Source organism: Denticeps clupeoides, chromosome 10 (genome assembly GCF_900700375.1).
Source record: "Denticeps clupeoides chromosome 10, fDenClu1.1, whole genome shotgun sequence".
NCBI lineage: Eukaryota > Metazoa > Chordata > Actinopteri > Clupeiformes > Denticipitidae > Denticeps > Denticeps clupeoides.
In genome coordinates this window covers 1,008,780-1,022,295 of record NC_041716.1, presented here as the reverse complement: position 1 = coordinate 1,022,295, position 13,516 = coordinate 1,008,780, and the positions used below count along the sequence as shown (strand labels likewise).

General features: G+C 51.1%; 1 protein-coding gene and 2 pseudogenes across 2 annotated transcripts; all 3 read left to right on the top strand.

The window, feature by feature from the left end:
• Positions 1-49: 49 nt before the first annotated feature.
• LOC114797988 (PAN2-PAN3 deadenylation complex catalytic subunit PAN2-like) lies at positions 50-5,953 on the top strand (annotated as a pseudogene).
• Positions 5,954-7,418: 1,465 nt separating this feature from the next.
• On the top strand, positions 7,419-10,254 carry LOC114798334 (zinc finger protein PLAGL2-like; annotated as a pseudogene).
• Positions 10,255-11,321: 1,067 nt separating this feature from the next.
• LOC114798471 (trafficking protein particle complex subunit 6b) lies at positions 11,322-12,880 on the top strand. Of its 2 annotated transcripts, none has more exons than XM_028994213.1 (6): positions 11,322-11,555; positions 11,646-11,713; positions 12,012-12,129; positions 12,214-12,297; positions 12,392-12,485; positions 12,557-12,880. In XM_028994213.1, exons 1-6 carry the CDS (start codon positions 11,475-11,477, stop codon positions 12,586-12,588), a joined length of 477 nt encoding a protein of 158 aa, XP_028850046.1. In that variant the 5' UTR covers positions 11,322-11,474; the 3' UTR covers positions 12,589-12,880. The 2 variants fall into 2 exon arrangements, with proteins under 2 accessions (XP_028850046.1, XP_028850047.1); XM_028994214.1 differs by having other exon boundaries at positions 12,376-12,485.
• Positions 12,881-13,516: the final 636 nt, after the last annotated feature.

The window sequence follows — 13,516 nt, the reverse complement described above, 5'->3', positions numbered from 1 at the left end:
GCTCTCGTTTAGACGCGCCCCTCCGGTGACCCGGAGATCCTGCGCCGCCATGAAGACGGTCGGTTTCATCGAGCTACGCGCCCAATCCTCGGACCCGCCCCCGGAATCAGGCAAGGTCGCCGCCGGCGCGTCGGACTCTGTGGGTCAAGGTCTGACGCGGAACGTTCGCCTCTTCCAGGTTCCTTACAAGATGAAGGAGGTGGAGCAGGAATATGAAACTACAACCAGGTGCCGGAGCTCCCATTGGGCGAGAAGAAGAGCCCCATCTGTACATGGTGCCAAAGAAATATCGAAAGGTCCGAAATAGAACCCGTCCCAGTACCAGTCAGGTTCCTGGCGTAAATACATGCCTTGTCTTTACGGTGGCAGATGGTTATGGTGTGTCTTGTGTGGAATAGGTTACTATGAAATACTCCAAAACTGGGACTGGAGGACTTTGACTTTAAGCACTACAACAGGACACTGTTTGCCGGCCTGGAGCCTCACATTCCCAACGCGTACTGCAACTGCATGATCCAGGTGAGCGCGCTTCTGTCTTTACATGCACAGGTATGTGTAGCACCGGGGCAGCGGCGGACTGGCGGTTAAGGAGTGGACCTGTAATCGGAAGGTTCGAATCCTGAACCGCCGGTCCCGTCCCCACACGCTGCTCCCCGGGCGCCTGTCATGGTGCCCACTGCTCACCAAGGGTGACGGTTACATACAGAGGACACGTTTCACCGTGTGCTGCGCTGCTGTGTTCACAATGACAATCACGTCACTTTACTTTAACCAAAGCGTTATTATAAAGAACTGGACTGGGCTCGTTGGACCCACCAAACACAATTCTGATTCTGGGTTAAGTTGCATTAGTTCTTTAGTGAAGAAATTCTGGTTTCCTTAAGCTTCTCGTTCACTAAATAAAGTGAAGTGATTGTCATTGTGAGACACACTGCAGCACAGCACAGGGTGCACACAGTGAAACGTGTCCTCTGCATTTAACCCATCACCCTTGGTGAGCAGTGGGCACCATGACAGGCGCCCGGGGAGCAGGTGGGGGGGGGCGGTGCTTTGCTCAGTGGCACCTTGGCGGATCAGACCAACAACCTTCTTATTATGGGCGACTTCCTTAACCGCTAGGCCACCACGGTCCCTGCTGGCTGCCGTGACCAGTAACGGTGGTTTCGGGGTCGGGGGAAACGCGCCTCTGCGGACGTTGTCTTTCATGCTGCGGTCTGTGTGTGTTTTCTCCGTCTCAGGTGTTGTACTTCCTGGAGCCCATCCGTTGCCTGGTTCAGAACCACTTGTGTCAGAAGGAGTTCTGCCTGGCCTGCGAACTGGGCTTCCTCTTCCACATGCTGGACCTCTCGCGGGAGACCCCTGCCAGGTCCGTCTCAGAGTCACGATGAGATTTCTTTAGTCCTCATACATTGAATTGTGAACTGTTTATGATCTTTTATTCAATTTCGAATTCGATTTGCAGGCCAGTAATTTTCTCCGTGCTTTCCGGACCATTCCGGAGGCCTCCGCCCTCGGTTTAATCCTGGCCGACTCCGACGAGCAGACGGCAAAGCCAGACTGGGGCCAGAACTGGGGCTGATCCAGAGCTGGAACCGGTCATCCTGACGCAGCTGCACCACGGAGACCAGGAGCAGGAGGGCCCCCAGGCCTACCGAGGGGCCAGCGCCAGGTCAGCCATTAACGCGGCGAACGCCCCCCCCCCCCGCTCCCCCCGCCCGCTTCATGTCCTCCTCCCTCGGTGCCGCAGCGCGCCGGGACTGTCCGGCGAGTCGGTGATCGGCCGCCTGTTCGGCTGCGAGGTGGAAAACAGCAGCCTGTGCCGCTGTGGGAAGGAGACGGTGCGCTCCACCCTCACCCTGCTCTTCACCATGCACTACCCGAGCTGGGCTCCCTGGGTAAGATCCGCCGCCGCCGCCCTCGGACGTCGCCGCGGCAACCCACGCCTGATGTGACGTCTCTGTCCCGGGCAGAGAAAGCGGTGAAGGAGCGCGACTTTGCGGAGGTCCTGAAGAAGAGCATCTGTCTGGAGCAGAGCACCCAGGCCTGGTGCGAGAACTGCGAGAAGTACCAGCCCACGGTGAGCACCGGCCCCGCCCTCCTCACATGCCGCACACAGCCGCCGCGTCACCACCGCTCTTCCCGCAGGTGCAAACGCGCAACATCCGCGGCCTGCCCGACGTCCTGGTCATCAACTGCGAGGTGAACAGCGTGAAGGAGGCGGAGTTCTGGAAGGCGCAGGCAGAGGTCAGGCGGCCGAAGGGACCGCGAGGGACGAGTGCGTGTTTTCGCCGTGTGTGTTCTCAGCGCTCCTTTTCCGTGCTCTGCAGTATGCGTTCAACAAGGCCCTGAAGAAAGAAGCCGCAGAGCCGCCGAAGGCCAAAGATTCGGTGCCCACAGAGTGGTGTCTGGAGTGAGTTTTATTTTTAAATTCGATTAATCCATAAATCCTGCTCCTCCACAGTAGCAAACCCACATCACAAATACTACAAACTGAAAAATATCTTACCTTTGTCTTAAATTTGATGAGAGTGGCCTTGAAAAAGGTCTTCAAATGTCTTGAATTTGGCTTCCTTAAACGCACAGAAACCCTGCGCATCAGGTTTCCTTCTTGGGGATCCACTTGATCCTTTTTTCTGAGTGCAGGGATGAGCGGTGCGGCGCGGAAGGCCTCGCGTTTCATACCAGGGCCGAGGACCTGCGGCACGTGTGGATCCCGCAGTGTCTGAAAATGTCCATCTGCAAAAACCAGGGCCTGGAAATCAGCAACTGGCCAGAGGGCGAGGAGGTGAGAGCACCGCGGACCTGATCTTAATCTGTTATCTGGCATTCTTTTTAAAGTGAAGTGATTGTCACATGTGACGCACAGCAGCACAGCACACGGTGCACACGGTGAAATGTGTCCTCTGTATTTAACCCATCACCCTGAGTGAGCAGTGGGCACCATGACAGGCGCCCGGGGAGCAGTGTGTGGGGACGGTGCTTTGCTCAGTGGCACCTCAGTGGTACCTTGGCAGATCGGGATTCGAACCGGCAACCTTCTGATTACGGGGCTGCTTCCTTAACCGCTAGGCCACCACTGCACCTGAAGACGATGCGTCCACATCACGTCACGTGAAGCAGATTCTGGGAGAAGAAACAGAGGATTTCTTCACATGAATCAACTGCTTTAGCTTCTGTTATTATGCTCTGTGTTAATATATATATATATATATATACACACACACACACACACACTACATATATATTTAATGAATATGTATGATTAATATTTTAGCTGAGTTCAGAGCAGGAGGCAGAAGGGTCTTCGATTTACGACCTGGTCGTCACCGTGCCCCACATGCTAGACCCCCGCACTGGCGGCAACCTGGCAGCACACATAAAAGTGGGGGAGACCTACCACCAGAGGAAAGAGGTGCGTTCGGCGCGATGTGCCCCGATCCGGTTTCAGCTGAAGGACGGCGGGGTTAAACGTGGCCCTTTTTTTATTTCCAGGGAGTGACCCACCAGCAGTGGTATCTGTTCAACGACTTCCTGATCGAACCGATCGACAAGGTAACGCTGCGACACCGGGCCACGCCCACACACCTTGGTGGGCGCGTAGCGGTTTCACTCAGTCCTTCCTGCCTTCCCTCAGACCGAATCGGTCCAGTTCGATGTCAGTTGGAAGGTGCCGGCCATCCTGTACTACGCCAAGAGGAACTACCACCTGAAATACGACCTGCGCAGTGAGGCTTCATTCATCACCAAATACATTCACATATATAATAACTTTATACAGTCAGTGGGTTATTATCATGAACATAATTCATAATGTTCTCATATACTCCATACATCACCTGACCTGATTCCTCTTTAACTCTTTATTTTATACGTGAACCGCGTAAATCCATCTGGAATTTGTTAGTTAAAAATCCCATCGAGGGCCAGCGTGCTGCTGGCCGAGGGCGTCGCTGGCCCGGAAGCAGAGGAAGAGCCACGCCACCTTCATCCCCCTCACGGTCAGCGAGATGCCCCAGGCGGGCGACCTGGTGGGCCTGGACGCCGAGTTCGTCACCCTCAACCAGGTTTGTTGGCGGAGGGCGAGGCTCTTGGCGCCGCCGAACGCGCCCGGGCGCGAGTGCTCACGCCTCTGCTGCCTTCTGTCCGGCGGGGGGTTTAGGAGGAGGCGGAGCTGCGCAGCGACGGCACCAAGTCCACCATCAAGCCCAGCCAGATGTCCGTGGCCCGCATCACCTGCGTCCGCGGCCAGGGTCCCAACGAAGGGGTCCCTTTCATCGACGACTACATCTCCACCCAGGAGCAGGTATTACGCTTCGTTTACTCTGAGCCTCCAGTACTGCTCACCTGGTCCCCCCATCGCTCATCTAGACTCTTCTCCGTCTTGGCCCCTCAGTGGTGGAATGAACTTCCAGCTCAGTCACTGAGCACCTTCACACGGCAGCTCAACACCTTCCTCTCTAGAGAATATTTAGATGAACTTGTAACCTTCTTCTTGTAACCTGTCTGACTTCTGTATAGAAACTAGAACAGAGTGAATAAAAAGGTTGTATTCATAGTTGGGGGTCCTAGTGAACCAGAACTGACCACTTCATCCATGGTGACATGGAAGCACGTTGTAAGTCGCTCTGGTCGAAAGCAGAACGTTAAACGCACTGTTGCCTTTGGCAGGTCGTGGATTACTTGACCCAGTACTCTGGCATCAAACCCGGGGACCTGGATGCCAAGATCTCCTCCAAGCACCTGACCACGCTGAAGTCCACTTACCTGAAGCTGCGCTTCCTCATCGACACCGGGGTCCGCTTCGTCGGCCACGGCCTGCAGAAGGACTTCCGGGTCATCAACCTGTTGGTACGTTCGACCGTCCCTCTGTCGCGGAGATGCAGCGCGTTGCCAGATCCTGCTTATTTTTACCCACCAACGCTGCGTTTGGAGACGAATCTGGACCGGGGCGGCTATGGCCTGCGTTTCTTTTTTTTTTTTTACATCTCACCTCTCGGTATGGGGCTCCCACCCACAAAAACCTGCTCTTTTTACAATTTCAGTCAAATTGCTCCTAAAGAAGGACGTGGAGAAAGGTTTCTGTCATTTACATTTCCAGCCCTTATCCAGAGCGTCTTACAGTCAGTATTTACAGGGACAGTCCCCCTGGTGTCCCGCTCAGGGACACGATGGTAGTAACCTGAAGGCCGGTCTCCTTTGGGGGAATAAACCATGTGACCGTTGGCGTGTCTGGACTGTAGGTGCTGAAGGACCAGGTCATCGACACCGTCTACCTGTTCCACATGCCCCGCAAGAGGATGATCTCGCTGCGCTTCCTGGCCTGGTACTTTCTCGGTCAGTATTTCGCCGCCCCGCGGTGAATCGCGCTCCCTTTTGTCCTGGACGTGACCGCTGACTTGTGGCCCTTCTGTAGACTTGAACATCCAGAGCGAGACGCACGGACAGCATCGAGGACGCCCGCACTGCGCTGCAGCTGTACAGGAAGTACCTGGAGCTCAGCTGCGAGCGGCCGGACGATTTCCACAAGGTGCTGAAGGGCCTGTACGAGAAGGGCCGCAAGCTGGACTGGAAGGTTCCGGACTCGGACCCCGGAGACGGTCCAGGTATTGCCCCGGGAGCGTGGGCTGGACGGGGAGGCGCTGCTCCTCTGCTGCTTTGTCTGACCGCGCTACTCTGCTCTCCGCAGGTGCGGCGGCGTTCCCGTCTGTGATGGGCCTGTGAGCGGGTCGGGCCGCGGCGCGCGACGAACTTTGACCCCCTGGTCGGAGTCGTCGCCATGGCAACCCTGACTCCGGCCGAGGACAGCGGCGCTGAATAAAAGTTGAATTTTCTATTTGTAATAATTCCTGAATGAGACGACTGAAACTGTTCATATTTGTTGTTTTGATAGATGTTTTGTGTCGTTTGAGGTTTTTAATAAACCTGATACGGTGAAACACGCACTGAAACCGTGGTTCTGCTATGAAATTGTCTTTAATCGGGCGAACACAAATGATGGCCTGAGAATTAAATAGTTTTTCACGGACTGACCAGACATCATTATTATTATTTTGCTTATTATAAATGCCGTTGTAAAACACTCTTACTTCCAGTAATTACTGTAGGTATGGCCAGTAATATTTGTAATATTTCCAATATGATTACGGGCCATAAATAAGAGAAGCAGCAGAAGCGAGATGTGGGGGATTTAGTATCCCCCATTATCCGGACCCTGGGCTGCGCTTTTATCTTCTGCTGTGGATGGACGGAGGGGTGAAGGTCTCTCCCCTTTTTGGGGTGGGGGGGTGGTGGCTCCCCCTTTGTCCGCCCAAGTTTTTCTGCGCCCTTTCTCATCACCATGGCGACGTCGCTCCAGTCTGATGAATATTAAGGAATTAAAGACGATGCAGAATCCCGTTATCCCGCCGTGTCGGCGCTTTATTATTCTCAGTGGAAACTTCTGGAGAGAAAAAAAAAGAAAACACCAACTTTGTGCAAATTATTCCACTTTAGTTTCGTCTCGACGGCGACGTAGCTGCGTGCTTGTAAAAGTTGTGCAGAAACGCGGCGCGGTGACGTCACGCTCCCACAATGCCCGCGTCCGCCCGCGCCCGGCCACTCGAGCCACCGCCGCGCGGAGAGGGGACAGCGGGGACAGGCCGCGACCCGACAGCCCCGAAACTCGCCACGAGCGGCCCCCACCGCCGCAGGCGCCTCGGTCCCCCACCGGTCCCCCCGGTCCCGGACCGGTGAGAGTTCGCGGGACTCCGCGGTGAGTCGGAGCCCCGGTTCGGTTCCGCCGAACTCGGCGCCGCGATCCTGCACTTGTTGATGCGACCGCGACTTCTTTTTTTTTTTTTTAATTCTTCTTCTTCTTCTTTTGTCGCTAAAATGATGTTTTTCTTTTTTTATAAAATGAAAGTTTCTCCGTTAAACGCGGCCGCCGTCGCGGCTCCTTCCGTTGTTGTCGTCGCGCAGCTCGGCGGCGAGAAAAGTTCGCGTCGCGGACGGACGATAAACGCGAATAAACGTCGCCGCGTCGCCGCGTTTCATTGTTCCGTTTCGCGCGTCCAGAAACGTCCAGAAACTTTTATACAAAAGTTTAAAAAAAAACACTTAAAAACCAAAAAAAAAACACACGTGTTTTTCACATTTATATCCTGGCGAGGGACTTCAGGTAAAAAAAATAAAATAATAATTTTAATCATTTTTCATCCTTCATCTAAGCAGTTTAGTTCGTTTAGTTTCGTCTTTTTTAGGGAGTGAACTTTTAAATTGACATTTTTTTTACTTTTGGACCAAGTAAATTCTAAAACAAACTTGCGATTTAGCGATAATCTGGGGACACATTTATTTTTTATTTAAATCAGATTTGTAAAAAAAATCCTTTTAATTACTGCTGATTTTTTTTAATTTTTTTTTTTAATAAGAAACTTAATATTTTCCAAAGCTGCCACAACGAGTGGGGCGTGAGCGGTGGTCCGATTGATGATGATGATGATGATGATGATGATGATTCCACATAAATTGCAGTTTGGGGCGTTCAGAGTTTCACGCTTGGCCGCCTTGTACGACACAGTGTGCGTTTTAGGATATTATAACGTATTGTCGGCCATATAAAACAATACCAAGTGGCCTTTTATATAATTACGGGCGTGAACGGGTAAGGGTCTCACGATACGATACGCATCACAATACAAAACGATATCACGACGTATCGAGATACGGAACATGTTGCGATATTCTTGAAAACGCAGAAACGGATGCTGTGATCGATCACGTTACATGAATATTTCAGCCAAAAGTACGTAACTCAGAACAGAATTTTAACACGCCGAACCTGCGGACGCCAAAACGGTAAGATAAACCGCGTACGCTTGAAAAGAACATATTTAAGCGGCCGGTCCGTTATCTCTGCTCGTGGAGGACTGGTTTTATATACCGAAATACCGCGATCGTTTCTGCCGTGTTCCATTGCGAGTCGTGTATAAACGAGCCACGAGTCCGGTTTTGTGGCCGAACTGATGGCTTTTCGTCCTTTTCCGCAGGAAGTGCCTTCGGCTCCCCGGCGCTGCGGAGTTCCGGAGCCGAGTCTGTGGTACGTGATCGGCCGCTTGGTTGCGTTGTCGCTCGCGTGGTGTCTCCGTGTCCGTAACGCCCGTTTCCCCGGTCAGACATGCGGCTGCACTCCTCCTCGGCCGCGACAACATGTTCCACGGCGCCGAGCACCTGAACAGCCGCCTGCAGGCCCACGACCCCAACCGGCACGCGCTGCAGTGCGAGGAGTGCGGCAAGCTGTACAACACCCGCCTGGGCTACCGGCGCCACGTGGCCACGCACGCCACCGCCGCCCCCGGCGCCGACCTCGCCTGCAAGGTGTGCCGGCAGGCCTTCGACAGCATGCCGGCGTTACTGGAGCACCTGAGCACCCACACGGGCCGGCCGCCGCCACCGCCGGGCGGGGCCCCGCCGAGGGAGAGGAGGCACCCGTGCGACCGCTGCGACCGCCGCTTCTACACCCGCAAGGACGTGCGGCGCCACGCCGTGGTGCACACGGGCCGGAGGGACTTCCTGTGCCCGCGCTGCGCCCAGCGCTTCGGCCGCCGGGACCACCTCACCAGGCACCTGAAGAAGAGCCACGCCCAGGAGCCGGCCTCGCTGGTCCCCGCCCCCGCCGGCGCCGTGAAAGAAGGGCCCGGTGCCACGCTGGCCGCCGCCAAGGAGCCCGCCGCAGGACGCCTTCCCGATGGCCGCGTACGCCCACCAGCAGCACCCGCACGCGGCGTCTACCTCCGGCGTGCACCACAGCCACCGCGCCCTGGTGCCCGACCCCCTGGGCGGCCACATGGAGACCCCCCAAACTCCAGCAGCAGCAGTACGTGCAAACGCCCCGGTACCAGCCTGGACCTACCTCGTACCTGAAGACGGAGATGGAGAGCTTCCTGGCCGAGCTGCAGTGCGGGCCGCCGCCCCCCCCCAGGCGGGCCGTCCCGGCGTCCTCCACCCGGCCGGGGGACCTGTTCCCCGACGGCCTGGCGCCGGACTCCCACTTCGCGCTCAAGAACTCCGCCTTCTCCGGCGCCGAGGCCCCCGGCCCGGCCAACGTGGACATCTCCCACCTGCTGGGCTTCCTGCCGTTCGGCCTGCCCCCTTACGCCAACGCCGCCCCTCCCTCGCCGCAAGTGTCGGGGCCGCTGCCCCCGTTCCAGCTGTCGCCGCCGCCGCCGCAAGATCTCCAGGCGCCCGGCGCCCTCAACCAGCTACCTCCGGCGTTCGGGCCCCGCCTTCAGCGCCCACCCGCTGCCCCGCTTCCACCAGGCCTTCCAGCACTGAGGGCGGGACCCGTCCCGGCCTGCAGGACACCTTTTTACAGACGGCTCGTTTTTTGGCTTAAGTTTTTCGCCGTTTTGAGATGATTTGAGTAGAATTAGGGAATCTCCGTAATGTAATTATCATTTACAGGTTTGTTTGGTTTTTAATATCCGACCGTCTCTTCCTCCCGGTTAATCCAGGTCGCAGTGAAATGCGTAGGGAATACGGAGACGCTGCAGGCGTCTTCTTCTTCAACGTAATTACATGACTTTACAGTCGGCGCTTTACGGTTTGGATCAGTTTTTCTGATCTTTAGAATGAGCACTTCCGAGTGGATTTTAGAGGTCCGCCGAAGGTAGATCCAGTTTTGGTGTCCGGTAACATCTCGCCCCCACTAACCGGCCGCGAGTTCGTATTTGTGCGATATTAATTTAGCTTCAGTGAGAAACTCGTACCTCGTCCGCAAGCTTGCTACCTGAAACCGGAACGGAATGGGCGGCTTGGTGAAGCGAGCAGGACGGGAGAATTTCAGTACTGTATCCTCCCAGTGAAGGGAAGCGCCCGTCTTGCTGCTTTCGAGCGTATTGGGGAATTTTTTTTTTTTTACATTTTTTTTTTTTTTGCATGACAATGCAACTTTAGGAGCGGCCGCCGGCTCCATAAAAGCCCCTTTTGTTTCCGCTCCGTACGCTCTTCTGACATTTCGCTTTGGTCAGCATCCATATACCTCAGCTAATATTGTGCCAGTCACACAAAGACAGGGATAAAACGTTGTGCACTTAACATTTTCAGCATTCACTCGAACCCGTAGCTATACATTCCGTGGTGTAGAGTTGTGTAGTTTGACTTGTATAGTTACTGTGAACTTTTGATACCGGCTGACTACCTCAGACGACAGCACTGCGGTGCGACATTGTACCTCATTATGAGCGAACCGCGTACTTTTAGACAAATGTTGTGTATCTCTCCATGCCCGCCACGGGTATAGTCACTATATTTGTGCTTTAATTCTTTGAAAAGCTAAATAAAAAGAATATCATTTCATGTATTAATAGAGTCTGGTTTTATGGGTTGTGAGCAGTTGTGATGTTTAAATGATTTATAAAAGCCTTTTTTTTTTTTTTTTTAATGCGGCGGGATGATGACATTTAAAGCACATTTCTATTCATTAGTCTTGTTTTAGTTATCTGTGTAAAATTTATAGATAAAATCTTCCTTTTCATGTATAAGAATCAATCCGAATCAGAAAACTTTATTAATCCAGAGGGAAATTGCTCCTAAGCTTTAGAAAATCAAGTAAAAATGTATATCTTTGTATATGTATATCTTATCAAAGATAGAACAATACGCACCATGAGCAGTAACTAGATCTTCACAAAGATTCATTACAAATATATTACCTTTAATTAGAGTGCTATTTAAAACAATACACAATAGGGGCGTAGTAGGGCATGGACATTTTACGAACGAAGAATGTTCAAGTGCCTCGTTCGATTAATAAAATTTGATAAAATGATCAAATAGAAAGTATTAAAGAACGTCACAGCAGAAGCACACCTTGGAAAACCGAGTTCAATGGATTCTGTTTTGGCCTTTTTTCTAAATTACATGAATTAATTGAGTAAAATATTATAAATGGTGCATACAGCTGATCATAACAAACTCAGAAAGAAATGTATTTTCTGCATTTCCAAGTAACTTTTCATTTTACTTGTTACATATGAAATTATATTAAGCATATAAGTTGCGTCCTGCACAAGACATTTTTTCCTCTTCTTGTAATATTTACAATACCCCTTATTATTGCTTTTAATGGTAATAGTTGTGATGTTAAGTGTTAAGCGGCTTCCATTTTTCACTAATAATCGAAACAAATAAAATTATGGAACTCGCATTTTCTGTTTTACAAACGGAATGTTAAATTTAAACTCCAGTCTATTGCCTCGATCGATCAGATCGATCGAAGTTTACCGAGCAAATTACGACAGGCAGTTCTTCGGCCCGCCCTCTGTTGTTCAGGCCCCCGCGGACCACGTGACCCGTCCTCCTGTTTACGCGCTTTATTATTTACGTATCTGCGCCGTGGAAACGGCCGAGTTGATGGCGCGGCGTTAGTGGTTTACATTAATCACGATAATTCGTTAATACTTCACGTCTGGAGGACCTGTGCGGTGAACGCGTTGATGGCAGACGAGGCTCTTTTCCAGTTTCTCCACAATGAAGTGATACAGTATGTGTACAAGTCGGCGGAGAACGGTGAAATGGTAAAGAACGAAAAGAAAGAAAAAGAAAGTTCGATGCGTTTTAAACGGAGCGGATAATGTCGCACTTCCTGCCTTTTAAATGTTCTCCAGGAAAACGGGAGGTGCGTCAGCAAGCTGGAACACTTGGGCTTTCGTGTCGGCCAGGGCCTGATTGAAAGGTTTGCATGGATTTTAAACCTCTTGTGGGTTTTAAATGTGTTTAGTTATCACCGGGGGTGTTAGAAAATATCGGTACGGCGATATATCGCGATATTTTGCGTGGCGACATCAAATATCGATATTTCTGTACACCGATGTAGTCCCAAGTTATCTTGTTTTGGCTGAATTATCCACGCAGGTCGATCCCAGCATCTTGTATTTCAGCCGGACTGTAGAAAATCGCGATATAAACGTACCGTGACGCACCCCTAGCTATCACCATGAATCGTGCTGGTAAAGAAACGCGCCTTATTCCAGATTCACTAAGGACACGTCGCGCTTCAAAGACGAGCTGGACGTCATGAAATTCATCTGCAAAGATTATTGGACGAGCGTTTTTAAGAAGCAAATCGACAACCTGAGGACAAACCACCAAGTACACGTTTGCAGTGTCTTTTTTTTTTTTTTTTTTTGAGAACATGTCTGAGGCCGAATCCCCATTTTGTAATATTTCTTGCAGGGTATTTATGTTCTGCAGGATAACAAGTTTCGCTTGTTGACTCAGCTGTCCTCTGGGAAGCAGTATCTGGAACACGCTCCAAAGGTGAGATGAAAAAGCCCTGTTGATTCCCGACGCCGATCGTTCCGCGGTCAGAGGAATATGGAGTATTCCATATTCCAGTATTCCTGTCCTGTAGTATTTGGCGTTCGCCTGTGGCCTGGTGCGAGGGGGACTCTCCAACCTGGGTGTGAGGAGCATCGTCACCGCTGAGGTCTCCGTCATGCCCGCATGTGAGTGTGAACATGCGTCTCATTTCCTGCTGTTATCCGGTGTCGTAACGCCTCAAAATATTCACTTCCAGGTAAATTCCAGGTCATGATTCAGAAGGCGTAGCTCGCAGGACGTGAAGGACGCGTCTTCTCATCGCCGTCCAACTCTCTCCACCAGTGTTAATGCACGTACAGGGTCGTCTGTGTTTCCTTCACTACTTTCTTTACTTTAATGTGCCTGTAAATAATTATGTATAATTGTTCTTTTAATTACATGCAGTGTTGAGCTTTATGAAGGGATGTTGCACTCTAGTCTAGAATCTCTTCATGGGCAATAAACCTCACATTGTCTGATACACTAATGTGATTAATGGAATTATTTTTGCCATTAAACCTAATTAACAATGTTGACTGAAGATGAAATATTATTCTTTACACTCGGTTATTATCTCTTGTCTGTAAAAATCTGTGAGGTTCTGCACAGAATTTAATAGTTATATGGATATATTTATATGTGTATATAGAATAAAACTACAGAGACATCGATACTCATTCCAAACAAGTTTGTAGGTACACGTACAGGCATTTAGAAAAAGCCTGCACAGAATTTCATGCATAGCTTCTGTGTTGTAAGGGTTAAAGTGAATTAATAATCAATGGAAAAAGCATTAGAATAATGATTAAACAAGTAAATTAAAAGAAAATTAATGTGCCACATTTCCCCCGAGGCGATTTTCACTTTTCTGGTGCTTTTGAAAATACTCTACTCACAATAAAGTAGGGATATTGTGAGAGACTTGGTGGATGTCGTGTGTTTGTTTCACTTCAGATATTTTTGGGATAGTGAGGCAACTGTATTGGGGTGATGGACACACCTCATTTTGTGTTTTTCATGTAATGGCCTTGTTGTGTACAAGTGGACCTTATATTAGGGCCAATACCAAGAGACAACCTTTCTCGATGTGGCATCAGTTTCAACGTTCTGTGGGTATAAAAAGCTGGTATTGTCAGTAAGTTCCAAGTTCATCATTCAAAAAGCCTGCACGGACGAG